Source organism: Scomber japonicus, chromosome 1 (assembly GCF_027409825.1).
Source record: "Scomber japonicus isolate fScoJap1 chromosome 1, fScoJap1.pri, whole genome shotgun sequence".
Lineage (NCBI taxonomy): Eukaryota > Metazoa > Chordata > Actinopteri > Scombriformes > Scombridae > Scomber > Scomber japonicus.
In genome coordinates, this window is record NC_070578.1 from 29,067,415 (window position 1) to 29,082,004 (window position 14,590).

At 39.6% G+C, this 14,590-nt stretch overlaps 1 protein-coding gene across 1 annotated transcript; it reads right to left on the bottom strand.

The window, feature by feature from the left end:
• Positions 1-1,692: 1,692 nt before the first annotated feature.
• On the bottom strand, positions 1,693-12,003 carry leo1 (LEO1 homolog, Paf1/RNA polymerase II complex component). Its single transcript, XM_053324515.1, has 14 exons — positions 11,938-12,003; positions 10,395-10,549; positions 8,693-8,991; positions 7,115-7,323; positions 6,677-6,781; positions 6,473-6,570; positions 6,053-6,201; positions 5,738-5,822; positions 5,528-5,622; positions 5,310-5,444; positions 4,246-4,381; positions 2,633-2,825; positions 2,414-2,511; positions 1,693-2,121 (listed from the first exon to the last, which is right to left on the bottom strand). The coding sequence occupies exons 1-14, from the start codon at positions 11,993-11,995 to the stop codon at positions 1,984-1,986; spliced, it is 1,953 nt and encodes a 650-aa protein (XP_053180490.1). The 5' UTR covers positions 11,996-12,003; the 3' UTR covers positions 1,693-1,983.
• Positions 12,004-14,590: the final 2,587 nt, after the last annotated feature.

A 14,590-nucleotide genomic window follows, 5' to 3' on the forward strand; every position in this document is an offset into this window, starting at 1 on the left:
ATGCACACAGTAGGCCTGTTATGAGTAGACCACTGAACAGGTAATGCTGCTGGGAACAACTCGCCCTCAGCAATGAGTGGCGTAACTGCATGCAAACCTCATCCCCTCCCAGCAGCTTTAGTATGACATTTCAGGGAACTGGTCTTGTCAGAAAACTTTACAGGATCTTTTAAATTCAGCTGTTCGTACAGAATAACCTCTTGTACACAAATCTGCCTGTACCGTGTAAGCGGTAGAGGACTTTTAAAACTTTTCCCACACGTTAGAGCAGTGTGTGTGTGTGCATGTGACACAGAGAAACCGTTGTCAGGAAAGAGAATGCAGCCATTTTATGTAACTCTTGATCACTGAGTTAGTGTTTTACCAGTTTTGTTTGTGGGTGGTTACAGCCAGTTCTGTCTGGACAGGGCTCGGGGTCTGATTGAGGGTTGTTATCTATCTCTGGGAAGCCAGTTGTGTGTATGAGTATGTGTGTGTGTGTGTGTGTATGAGTGAGAGGGAGTGTGTGCGTCATTCAGGCTGATGAACTTGAATCAGTAACCGGGACTGTTGTTCTCTACATTCCCCTCTCACTCTGCGGCTCAAAGGGGATCAAGGCACAATAACTCATCCGACCTCACTTGCTTTCTAACAACTGGAGCACTGACATTTCTGTTCTGGCCGGAGCAAAATGTTTTTTGAGGGTCCTCCAATTTCTATTTTTAAATATTTCATAATAATATCATATGTTTTGCCAAAATATCCTAAGTTAGATTTCCACAAAAGGGCAAACTGCTAACTTTCTCTTGAAAATGTGACGCTCAACTATGACGTTATCAGTTAAATCAGATTAAAGAAATAAATAAAAGATTCCACTGAGATTATTGCTTTTATAAATAAAAAAAAAAGCTGAAACCTGCAGAACAGAAATAGAAAGGCAGATACTGATAGATGCTCAATTGGTAGCCACGCTAGCAGTGTGACCACCTTGACCCAGACTAAAATAGCTCCTGAACAACTGGATGGCATGAATGAATTCTTATAGATATTTTTTGGTCCCCAGATGACAGCAACATGCTACTTAGTACTAATTACTCAATGTTGAAATGCTGTTGAAATGTTCACTGTGAAATCAATGCTGAGATGCTAAACTTAGACTATGAAACATTATACCTTCTTAGCATCACTTGTGATTGTGAGCTCACTCCTGTGCCCAAGTACTGCCTCACTGAGCCAATCTTGTGTGACTTTGACTTCTCAGTGCCAATTATACTCTTATTACTGTTTCTTAAAGTACAGTTATGATAATTAATTTGTGCTAGATAGATTCTTTTGACAATAATGAAGGTTAATGCAACACATCCAGGCATAAAAATGAAAATGGTCGATGACTGATAAAGGTAGAAGCTTATTGCCATAATGGTCCTGGTTGGAAACTGAACAGGTGAAATGCTAATAATTCAAGTATAACATATGTTGGGTTATTGACCAATATATCAACATGTAGCTTCATGTTGTCGATGTTATTCAACCAGTAGAAAATAAAATGTGGGATGGCAGGCGTTACTTATACCTCATTTAACCTTTCAACATTTATCTCATTAATATCCTTTTTGTTTGAAAACAGGAGTAAACATTATGTTTAATAATCTCACAACAGTGTGACTCATGCGTGTGAATGAATCATTTTGTTATAAAGATAAAAATGGGGGGGGCGCTTTAGGAAGCTTTGATTACATAAGACAATCACTTCTTTATTTCTCACCTCAGCTGTACACAACATAAACAAGCAAACACACAATCATACATACACAATCATACACACACACACAATCATACATACACAATCATACACACACACACACACACACACACACACACACACACACACACACACACACACACACACAGGTCTTAAGAAAATATACAAAACAAAATATGGCTGTTTATACGCCATGTGGGCTGAGCACTGATAATACAGTGGAATGGTTAAAAAAAAGTGAATTATTCATCATCATCTTCTTCTTCCTCCTCCTCCTCCTCCTCCTCTTCCTCCTCGTCACTGATGACATATTTCTTGGCTTTCTTGGTGGACATTTCCTCATCGTCCTCTGCCTTTCGTTTGCCTGATCCTTCACCCTCCTGCACAAAACAGAGAACAGGAGTGTTGATGCTGTAAAACGCTGACAGCAGAAGACAATGTGTACAGGTTCTCAGTACTTTTAGTTTGTCATGTTCCAGTTGCTACTTGACATGACTTCTTTCTTTTTTGCTTTTCGCAGAAACAGTCAGTGCTGAGTTAAGTATATATATTAGTCCAGACTTCCTGTTGTGTTAAATTCAAAGGAAAGAAATGTGAGAAGTTGGCTTTTTAATCCCACCAGTGTCCTGCCTGACATCGCCCCCTGTCTGTCCTATAGGATACTACACCTACCTCGTCGCTGTCGAGCTTCTTGGCTTTCATCAGCCTCTGGGCCTTGTCATCATCGGAGCCTTCATCGCTGTCTGATGAGTAGATCCTTGCTCTCTCCTCTGGATTGGGTGAAAAAAATATGTTGTTAATTAGATCTGAGTGATTTCAGGCAGCAAAAAAAAATCTTCTGGCTTGTGAGACAAATCAAAAAGAGATTGTGATTGTGTGGGACGTCCTCACCTCTGAGTCCTCCTCCTCCCTTGTATTTGCTCTTGATAGCTGCCAGGCTGATGGCCTCCTCGCCCTCCTCCTCGTCATCGTAGCGGTCGGGCTCCAGGTAGCTGCTGCTCAGGCCTCTCTGGTGCTGCTTCTCCCTCATCCTCCTCTGCTGAGACTCTCTGCGGATGGACGCACGCAGGCGCTCTTCCTCTTTCTGCAGAGAGACATCAGAGAGAATTATTTTGAAGTCTGGCTTTCGACTTTTACGTGTTGCATTTTCGCATTGACAAAGTGCACAATTCCTTTCATAAGCACACCTGTACAATGCATAGTACTTCTATACAATGGTGCTTTAGTTATGGGTGAAGAAAATATTTTGTTAGGAAAGAAATGACACAAGATGAGATAGGAGCTACATTTTAAATATGAGTTCTGGCTATTTCATCATTATACGATATACTATATTCAGATACATTTAAATTGAGAGCATGGTCCTGGTGTTCATTTCAGATTTTAGCCTATTGTTTATGGCTTTTACTGTGCTTTGTTATTCGTAGTCCATTTGTCAGTTATTGTCCCACTCAAGTATCCTTATCCTTCTCATTGTTTGTGATTGATGTAACGTGGCTGTTGCAACAATGCAATATCCCCACTGGGACTAATAAATTGGTCTATTTATCGTCAATGGACAACACAAAGTAGAGAAAGGAAAGAAAGAAGAGGGGAAGGTGTCCTAAAATCCTAACCCACTTTGAACTGCAACTAAGATGCTTCCATGTTAAATCATAGGAACACTAAATCAAGGAGTTGTGTATAAAAACAGTAAAACTTTTTCTTTCGCGTTTTCATCAGCATGTTAGGTAATTTAAAGAAACAAAAAGAAAATAAGAAATGTCTGCAACACAAATATCATCATCATCTTTATACACCTCCACATACTACATCGGCTCTTTCTCCATCAATATTTGCTGAGCGCCACCCGTAAAAAATTTTGGCTGCCCATCACCTGCTTGTGCCGGTTAGCCAAAAACCCCTTTTAAGCATCCTTCAAATTAATAAGCTGTACTAATCAAGAAAAAGCTGCTTTGTTGGTTCTATCCAATTATTATTAAGATGTTTACTGGAAAAAAAACCTAAAAACAACAACCTTCTGTTATAATTCAATGCCAGTACAAATACAACTGCCAAGTGTGACTGCTAATGAAGAGGAAAGCCACGTGCTGGCGCAACAATTAAGATGTTCTATGTGCTCTACCAGCATGTCACCAATACATACAGTGATGATTAAAAAGCATTTGGCATGAACCACAGTAGCTCAACACCACCTTTCTACCCCAGATTCTGTCACTCCGTCTCCACTCGGCACTGATAAGAGTGAAACTATATACAATGCTATCAGCGGTGTTTGTTTGGGTTGACAGTTGAAACACAACCAGCCCCACAAGACTTGCTGACACTATTTCCATTCCACTGTGTAACCTCATTGCATAAGCACGCCAGGTCATGTCTTTATGTAACCGGGAGTGATGCTTGTCAGCGACTGGCCTCATGTGATCTTTTTTTGGCTCCTGAGGTGTCGAAAGCGTTCTCGGAGAGCTCAGGAAAGGCAAACGGAGCAGCGCAGACCGTGTTACCTTAATCATTTCGTTACGATGTGACTCCGGATCCCGTCCAGCCATGGGAAGGATCCTGATCTTCTGTGTCTTGGAGCAGCGGTCGGCCAAAGACAGGGTCATCTTCCTGTGGGTGGCGCTGTCTGTGGAGTGGGGCCTGAAAAGACACGGGAAACACAATATTAATCTCAAGAATGAAGGTGACTGTGTTTATTTCCCCCACAGCTTTTACTCTCACTCTTTAAAAACAGCAACTAAACTGTTTTGAGGTCACTCTTTGCAAGTTTATTTTATTTTCAGGTATACTTTAGTCATTTTTTTGGGGCCACAGCAGTTTGAGTGGAATCATTGTTATTCTGTTTCTCAGCTTTCCCTCATTACAATGGCTCCATTTTACTGAAATAGAAAGAACTGTAAAGATTCTCCTGGTCATCAGCTATTATATAATGGATGTATTTGTATTGTGTTAAAGGAAGCATGAATATGCTGCAATTAATAAGACTTTTTGTTTGCAGACCCGTGTCATTTTATAAACCTCTTCTCTATTTTGTTCCATTCATTTGTCAGGTTACATAATTCTCCTTTTAAAAAAATAACATTGCGCCCTCAGCATTTGTACAATGACCTGCTTCAGCTTTAGTCCTAATCAGGACTCTGCACTGATGATGATAATACTCAATCAGAACAAATGTTAATGTCCTGTTCGGGAGCATGGAGGGCTGTTGTGTGTTAAAGCAGCTTTGGCCAGTGTCCTACTAGTCCCATGTGGTCTGAGAAGACAGAACATCCAGGTGGACTTGGGGGCGCTAAGAGGCTTACACAGTTCTTATTGTGAGAAACCTGGGCAGCTTGTACAAGGTGATCCAAGGACTTACAGCATACAGTACATTTCTGAATGGAGCCGAAATGAAGGCTGCTATTGTTGTTTGGAAACAGAGACGGCCCTGGGGGCTTATGAAGTGCATATGCGGCTGTCAAAGAGCCAGACAGGGGAGGAGTATCCCTAGCAACTCATATTTTGTAGCTCAACTGAAAGTGCTTGTGCCAGACCTGTTCCCGGTATAATAATGGTAAGTGACTGTTACCTGAATGTGAGTTTGGTTTTGAACACAGCCTGTCCCTGTAGTCCAGTACCCTGCCGGATGAACAAGTGGTTGTGGTCTCCTTGGAGAGGAGCTTTGTAAACATCAAACACTTCATTTCCCAGGTGGAGGGACATGCTGTGGAGAGAACAGCGAGTGTTAAAAGCATGGAAAGTACAGAGTGTAACAACCTTAACATCTATGGACACAGTGATACGCACCTGCCGTCAGACCATTTTACGATGCGTGCGTTGCTCTCTCGTGTTTCATTTCCCTCCTCGTCTTTCTTGGCTCGCCACCGAATAGTATTCTCCACCTATGGGGGCGGAAGTGAAAGAATAGACTGTGGTCACTTTCTTGATAGCATAATAACTTTCACTTTCAAATGTACCATCACATATTCACACATACACAAAAGGAGGGCTACATACCTTCAGTTTGAGCCTGGTGCGTCCCTCTTCATCCAGCATTTCTTCATCCTCAAACTCATCCTCATAGTACTGAGGATCAAAGGGTCTATGAAGGGGAATTAAATACACCTTGAAGTTACACAGAGGATTTGAGGGTCATCAGGACCAGACATACTTAGCTGAAGACTATGAACAAAAGTACATTATAAGCCTTAGTCATTTTCTTCCTCCCTAAAGTATTCCTCTTTTAAAGTATCAAAAATTCTGTCTTTTCTCATCTCTTTCCATCTTCTCTGTGTTAATACTGTAATTTATTGGCAGTGTCAAGGATCTGACCTGGGCTCCACAGACAGGAAGTTGGGCAGCTTAACAAAGTACAGATCAGATCCCAGGTCAGTGCTGACTTTGGGGATCTCGACTTCGATACGAGTCTCAGGCGCAGGCTCTTCTTCTGCCTGCTCCCCCTCCATCCCATCCTCTGTATCCTGAATACACACACACACACACACACACACACACACACACACACACACACAGAAAGAGAACATTAAGAAAAAAAAACGAAAAAAAAAAAACACTGTATGATTCATTGACCCATGATAATAGGGATCAGCTCAGAGAGGCTTAGCGAGAGGCTCTGAGAAAAAGAGATTTGAGGAAAAAAAACAAGCTCTGCACAATTAAAGAGGCTGGATGATCAACGCAGGAAAGAGATAGTAAGAGAGACAGAGAGCGAGAGGACAAGTGGGTAGATACCAGAGGCTGTCCTGGGGTCGGGGGCTTCTCTGCATCGCTGTCTGAAGAGATGTCGTCGGCCTCTCCAAACAGGTCATCTGCTGCTGCTGTTTTATTTCCTGTGGGACAGTACAGAACAGGGACTTTAAACTTTAAACTACATTAAGTGCACTAAAAATGCCAGCTTGATTTCAAAAATACATTTTTGCTGAGGCGGTCTCTTGCCTTTCTTTCGTCCAATGTCACTGTCAGAATCTGAGTCAGAGGCAGCTTTTGCTTTGGGTTTCACTCGGAGGAAATCATCTTCGCTGTCACTGCCCTTTACAGACTCTGAAAAGTAAAAGAAAAAAAACAGATTCAAATATAAAGGCATCACTGACCACATGATAAATTAGCCTGACGTGGTATGAACTTGTGCTGCAGGGCATGAAAACATCCTGCAGGAAGGCAGAGGGGATGAGCACCACTGCCATGAAATGAATCTCATATTAATCTCAGAGTTCTGAGATTAACCTCAGAGCTGAGCTCAGGATTAAATATTTCACATATGGTGCTATTCCTCTTCCACAAAATCTAATGTGTTAAGATTAACACGGGGGTTGGCTCGTGATCCGGTATATGCACAAAATGGCCTAAAATTTTAATAGCAGACCCCGGGAGTACCTGACTTTCTGTTCCTCGGCCCCTCATCATCAGAGTTCTCTCTTTCTTCATCTGAGTAATGTCGTTTCTCCTCCTCGTCCTCTGACTGGTCGCTCTTAGCGCCCCCTTCCCACTTCTCATCATCTGACTGGTTCTCCCTGCCAGAAGCTTCTCCGTCAGAGTGAGGGGTGCCGGGGCCCGACTGTGGAGTCGCAGGATCACTGTGCACACTGGTTAGAAACAGAACAAAAAAATCATCAAATCAAAATCTGAAACATGAATGATGAGTTGACTTCATTGACAGTGAGTCACAGAGCCAGTAAAGTAACCTCCTGACATCATCAGAATCATTTGTGGTTGGAAAGTCACCCAAGGTGAAGGAAGAACTATTACATGTTTTGAGTTGTCCAGTTGTTTAAACAATAATGAGTACAACCGCTTCATTATTTTTGCCTTCATTAGTCTGCTGACCTTATAAACACAGACGGGACATGAGAGGGAGAGATCGAATCAAACAGGGCACATACAATTTTTATCTATCGCTTATTTATTTAAACAAATGTAGATTCATAGTGTTCAGGTTGTGTGTGTGTGAATGTGAAGCTTTTCTGCTCTGCTTTATCATTGTAAAATTAATATAATAATAATAATAATAAATAATTAATATTTGTGTCTTTTGGACTGCTGATGTTTAAAAAAACAACAGCTGTATATGTTGCTATGAGCTCTGAAACTAGTGATTTTGTCAACAAACCGCATGAAAATCAAAAGCAACAGTGTGTTAGTTGTCTTTCTATACTTTCCAAACACATTCATTCCTACTGAAGATGTAGAAAACTGGCGATCCATTTGTAAAAAGAGACAATAACAGCTGGGCATGGTAGTTTTTTAGCAAACAGGCGTAAATGATGTGTTTTGGGGTCTCTTTTTTTAGCTGCGGATTAAAATACATTTGGTCCGTTAGTCAGCTGGATGTTTATGTGTGGGATTGACTGAAAATAAATGATAGAGCCTGTGATCATGGTAATTAGAGCCTGACTGATTTATTAGTCAACCAATCATATAGGCTGTTATTCGCCTATTGCAGATATATTGGTAGTGGCGTATATGTTGTTATATAATATATTTGATTCTTTTCCTCAATTCAAGTTTATTAGACATAGATATGTTTTATTTTGGTACTGATATAATTTTCTACAATAAAGTTTATTCTTAAACTATTAAATATCATGCCTTCATGAAATATCTGTCACAAGTATGTAATAACCTCATTCAAGGGATCACTGCAAAAAATGTGCATTTACATATATATAAATTCTGTACAAGATAATTGTACATTATAAGAATTGTTTATCCTCCCTAATATTGGTATTGGCCCTAAACATCCAGTCCAACCATCAGTTTTTTAACAACAATAAAAGGTTAATTTATTGCTGGTTTTTGCCTTTTCATATGAGTTGATAAGAAAAATAGAAAATATCCACCTTTTTATGTAGTATATGTCATTAACCTCTACATATGGAACATAACAGCAGTTTATCTGTAAACTGTAAATATCATCTCATTAACTGAAGCACATCAACATGTGTGTCGACCTACCTTCTGTCTGAGTGGACACTGCCCCTCTCAGAGCGAGGGCTCCCCGCTCCAGACATCCCACTGCCAGCTGGGCTCCCGCCATCAGACCGGTGGCCCCCGTCTTCCTCGTCTTCATCCTCATCACGATGGCCGCGCTCTGAGCCGCTGTGCTGCTCTGCATCAGAGTGATCGTTGTCGCCCTGGTCTGAGTGCATGCTGGCATCAGACTGATTCCCTGAGCGCTCCGACTGGTTGTCGCTGCCACTGTGTTGACTGTGTTGACTGTGTTGTTCGTCCTCGCTGTCATCTCCAAACAGTTCCTGTTGGGTAAAAGAGAATGAGAGTAAGTTAAGCAGATTTTTAAATGTATCAAGTAACATAACTGATGCTTGAAAATGGGCAGGAAAACATTCAGAAGCTAATTTTCAAATAGGAAAGTGAATGTTACAATCCACACAGGTGTCCATGCACCACTCCTGAGTAGAATATATATAGCAGACACTGTTACTGATGTCTTAATGTCTCAGATGTCTGCTGTTTAACCAATTTTAAATCATTTTACATCTCCTCATGTTATTCAGCAAGACACAGTGAATGTAAGCACATTTCAAAACTGAATGTTTCACAGTTTTAACACTTAACTGTGTCAAACTTAAAGGATAGGTTCACAATGTCAGTCAGGTGCCCAAATAAATATTGAAAGATGTTTTGCTTGCTATAATCATTCCTCCTGTTTATACTGACCTCTTCCAAAAGTGCTTACAATGTAAGTAATGGGGGACAAAACCCACAGTCCTCGTTTTGATGAAAAATATATTTAAAAGTTTATCTAAAGTTCATCTGAGGATATCATGCGCAGTCACAGAAAGGATAGAGATGAGAATAATGATAAAAAATAGTACATTCAACAGGACTGAAATAATGCTATTTAAGAGCTGAGGGTGCAAAAGAACAAATCTCCAGGTGCATAGCGTGTGTCTGTCTGATGGTGGTGGGTAGGAAGGACCTCCTGTGCCGCTCTGTGGTACAACAACCAAGGCAAGATGAGTCTGAACACGCTCCTCTGCCTGGCCAGAGAGTCATGAAATGGATGAGCGCCATTGTCCATGCTGACGAGCAATTTGAACAACACTCTCCCTCTCAACCACCACATTCACTGGGTTATTCACATTTTCGCATGGAAGGACGACTGTGGATTTTGTCCCCCCATCACTTATATTGTAAGCACATTATGAAGAGATCACTTAACGGTCAGTAGGAACAGGAGGAATGATTACAGTAAGAAAAATGTGTCAATGTTCATTTGGGCATCTGACTATTGTTTTAGGCCACAGACTTGGAATAAATTGTCAATCTATCTCCTTTGAGCTCAACATGTTCCATTATCATTGAAAACAATGACTGCTTGAATGAGAAGACATGATTGGAGCATGTGAGATGATTTGTTTTAGAGAGATTATTTCCTGATACAGACTTCAATTTTCTCTAATGTCACTTATATAAAAACACAGGCACAATGAAGTAAGAATGCAAGACATGTTCATTCATTTATTGTCTTTATACCCTTATTACTCTCCAGAGGGCACTGACGGAGCTGAAGCAGCATTTGGAAATAAATGACTGATAAGCTGGTAGTGGGACAGAGCTCAGTCCAGCTGGCAGAGTGTGTCTGAATGTTCTCTGCATTTCTGCTAAGACTCATTAATCAGAAAAGGGCCCAAACCTTATTTATACTGGGCTTTCCTGCCTCCTGGCCTTCATCTTCATCATCATCACCTCGTTCTCGATCACTGTCACTGCCGCTGCCGCTGCCGGAGGCGTTGCTGGCAGACCGTGGTCTCTCCTGCTCCGAGTCTGAACCGGAGCCAGAGCCAGACTCTGAAAAACAAACCGCACCGTTATTCTTCTGGCACATGCAGGAGCACAGTTCCTCACATCATGGTGGGTGGATGTTGTGGTTGCTAAGTGACACATTTCAGCACATTACAGTTTGTCTCACCTACTTTGTTATAGTTAGTGATTGCTGATCATTATTCCTAAAACACTAGGTGACAAACTCTATATGGATTTTCTCCCATTTATTAATGTAAATCCTCACACTGAAAATATTCTTTTCATCAGATGTTTAAGCAATATAGGTATTTGCATTTTGTCATGATGCCATTATTATATTTCCCCACTATCGAGGCAGATGGCCGCTCACCTAGAGCCCAGTTCTGCCTGAAGTTTCTTCCCATTAAGGGAGAGTTTTTCTTTGCCACTATCGCCAAGTGCTTGCTCACGTGGTAATGTTGAATCTCTTTATATTTAAAGACTACAGTCTAGACCTGCTCTATGTGTAAAGTGCCTTGAGATGACCTTTGTTGTGTTTTGGCGCTATATAAATAAAGGTTGATTGATTGACTGATGATTATTTTCATGATCAATTAATCTGTTCATTATTTTCTTGATTATTCAATTAGTTATCTGGTCTATAAAATATTAGAAAATGAGAATTGTGTTTCCAAAACCCATGAAGCAACATAAAATGTCTTGCTTTGTCTCCACCAACCGTCCACCACCTAAATATCATCAGTTTATTATCTATTAATAAAGAAACTAGTAAATATTTACATTTTAGAAGATGGACTTAAAAAATTTTTAATGTTTTTTTTTTTTTTTTTTTTTACATTTTATCTTCCATAAAGTACTAAAATAGTTATAAAATAGTGAGTTAGTTTAGTACAGATGAGAGATTTAGTCGTGCATATAATTTCCTACAATAAATCTGCATGTCTGTGAATAGGTCACACAACTTTCGATTAAATACTTTTTTTAAATTATGACTGCTGCTTGCATGGGCCATTTAACTGTGTAAAAGGAAAATAAACGTGATGACAATGATGCAGTGGCTGGTTTGTGTACTAAATATTGGCATATACGGTAAAAACAATAAATCGGGAATTGTGTTTGAGTTATCTAAAACGTCTGAGGCTGAAGTGAGACAATTTAAGGAGGAGTTTAATCCTCATTTTCTCTCAGCACTAGCTACAATAAAATGTTATAAGATCAGAGAACACAAAGATATGGTATTTTTTAAATAATTAAGACGTTGAGAAAGCACACTGGAGTTCATATATACGATACATGAGAGTCTTACGATGTTACAGTAGCCTATCCGTTGTTAATTCAAAGCTAAAGCTAGGCACCGCTTATGAAACAACGTATTTAAAGTGAATAAACTAACTAAAGCTTTCAGGCTGGAAGCTATCTATTTATCAGTTTACCTCGCTGATCATTGTCGCTGTCTCCATCACTCCCGAACAATTCATCCATGTCCGCCATTTCTTCCAAAACTGTGGTAAAACCGTGACCTAAAGGAAATGAAAGCAGAGCTAAGAGCAGAGGGATTTTTGTTTCCGGGGTCAGTCTATTGACGAGTAGGAGGACTCTCGCGAGGTTAGGCTTATAGTTACATAGGTATATATGGGGTTATCTCGCGAGGTGTTCTCAAACCGACCCTGCGTCTGATCCGATATAATCCAGCACCAACCTTACTGTAATGAGCTTTAAGTACCACAAGGAGGTGGTCTTTTAACATATTTGAAAATTATTTCTTCCACTGAACTAAGTAAGTAACTATTTGTGTAGGAATTATGGCAACAAGCAACAATAAACAAAGATTAAAGATATTAATGCTGCATTTATACTGGATATTTCAAATAATATTTCTTATTTTTCTTTTCCAATTCTGTATGATATGATATGATATGATATGATATGATATTATATTAAAGATAGATAGATAGATAGATAGATAGATAGATAGATAGATAGATAGATAGATAGATAGATAGATAGATAGATAGAGAGATAGATAGAGAGATAGATAGATAGATAGATAAAACAAACTAAAAACGAATTACTAATAAAATCTTTAGACCCTCGATTCAATTAAGAGGAAAACAACTTTCAATGGGAAAAAATGGAAGAAAGAGAAACAGATGAAGGATCCCTCTCCCAGGATGGATGGACATACATTAGATGTACGCACAGAAGAAAACAAGTTGACAACATTACAGTTGGATTGATAACATTTTGGTTCCTAATTGTACCAAAGACTTCTGTAAAGCATCCTGAAAATGTATCATAAATACCTGCAAATTACTGTAAAATAAAGTATTGCCATTTGTTTCTGACTTTGACTTTCTATGGTTATTAATTGATGAACCAGCACTTGCATACTGTGTCTCAGTGTGTGTATCTATAGTGTAAACCTGATACTAGACTATGATTCACAATACAACAGTGGTGCTACAGAGGTATGAAAAATGTGATCCCCTCCCTTCAATTAATGCTATACCAGTTTTTCAGTTAATCTGTTGATTTGTGTGTCACACAAATAACAGAATACAATATGTAATTTGTGTTTCTCAAAGTCAAAGAGTTTTACTCCTGCTGTGCATAATGTGCTGTGATATGATGTGCAGATCATCTGTTTAATCAATAATAGAGGAAACAAATGTGCATCATTAGGTTCCTTAGTGACAGGCGTTGTCAAGCTGGAGGAGGAAAGGTGAAGCTGTTCTGTAGTAAATTATATTTTGTAAAGTTTAGTGCATTTATAGCTGTGCATGATAGGGTTGTCCTTTAATTATGTCCATATGTCACAAGCCGTCTGACTTCTGCTATAAACTCAGCAGTTAGTGGTGTTTCACTTGGCAGCTGCTGAGACAGTGAGCCTCATCTTTCCTACACCCAAAGTAGGCTAAACTGTAAATGTCTATAATGTCTGTCCCGAGTTCCAGGTTCTCCAAACAACCCCCCTGAATCTGCCATTGAACGAGTGAGAGAATAAATGATGAATATTTTGGAGCAAAAGTCTTCTCTGCAGAATGTATTTGTAGTAAACTGTGTCTTTGCATTCATTAATTATGTATTAACGCATGGACAGATATCTATGTGTATCTGGTGTTAACCAGGTTTAAATCAACAGTAATGAAGTCTTCCTCTCAGAATATTGCAACTGCTAAAGCTGATTACTACTGTCCATCTAATTCAGCCATATAGCCTAGTGATGTATGATTCAGCACCCACATCTGTTCCCAGAGTTTTTGTGTTACATGCAAAGCATCATGTTACAGTGCACATATTATGTGAACCGAGAGGGTACATGAAATTCTATCTTCACTATTGTGTAACACTGTGTAGTGAAAAGAAGATGAGCTGGCCTTGATCTTTACAATCAAGGGTAACGTGAAGGAAAGAAATATTTTAGATTAATATATGAAAAGTAGATCCTGTAAAGTCTGCACTCTAGGTTTTGATAGAGATTCAATACAGTATAATCTGTGAATCTGTTTGAGTTTTGGCTTTTGTTTGTACATATATATATCTCTGTCTTCACAGGTGTTGTCCAATGTCCAATGTTTGGTGGCCTCAGGAAGCTCCTTGATGTATTCTCTGATTCTGTTTCTGCTTACTCTATGTATGAAATTTCCTGAAGGGACTGTTTAATCTATGCAACATATGACACCCTCCATCCTTAGCTCCTCAGTTTGGATAAGGAAAAACTCCCCTTTTCCTAGGAAAGACATTGAGGAAACTTCAGGTCATCATGATCTTCCTGATCCTAATCTAGATTTTAAGAGTGTGCTACATGTGGTGCACTTTGCAAAGACCTGAGACAAATTCATGATTTTGGGGTAAACGTAAATCGCCTCAATTTGACTTACCACTCTATTAAGTGTGCTCTGTTTCTTTCCTTGTTAATTTGATTCAAATTAAACTAATCTATTTACCCATCTCATCTCACAGTATAGTTGTGAGTAGTTTGACAAAATAAAGGAAAAACCTTTCTATCCTTTCTCGGGAGCTTTCAACTGTACCTTCTGGTCTTTATTAGCAGATTGTCATTAATGTGTCACATAATAAGGCATG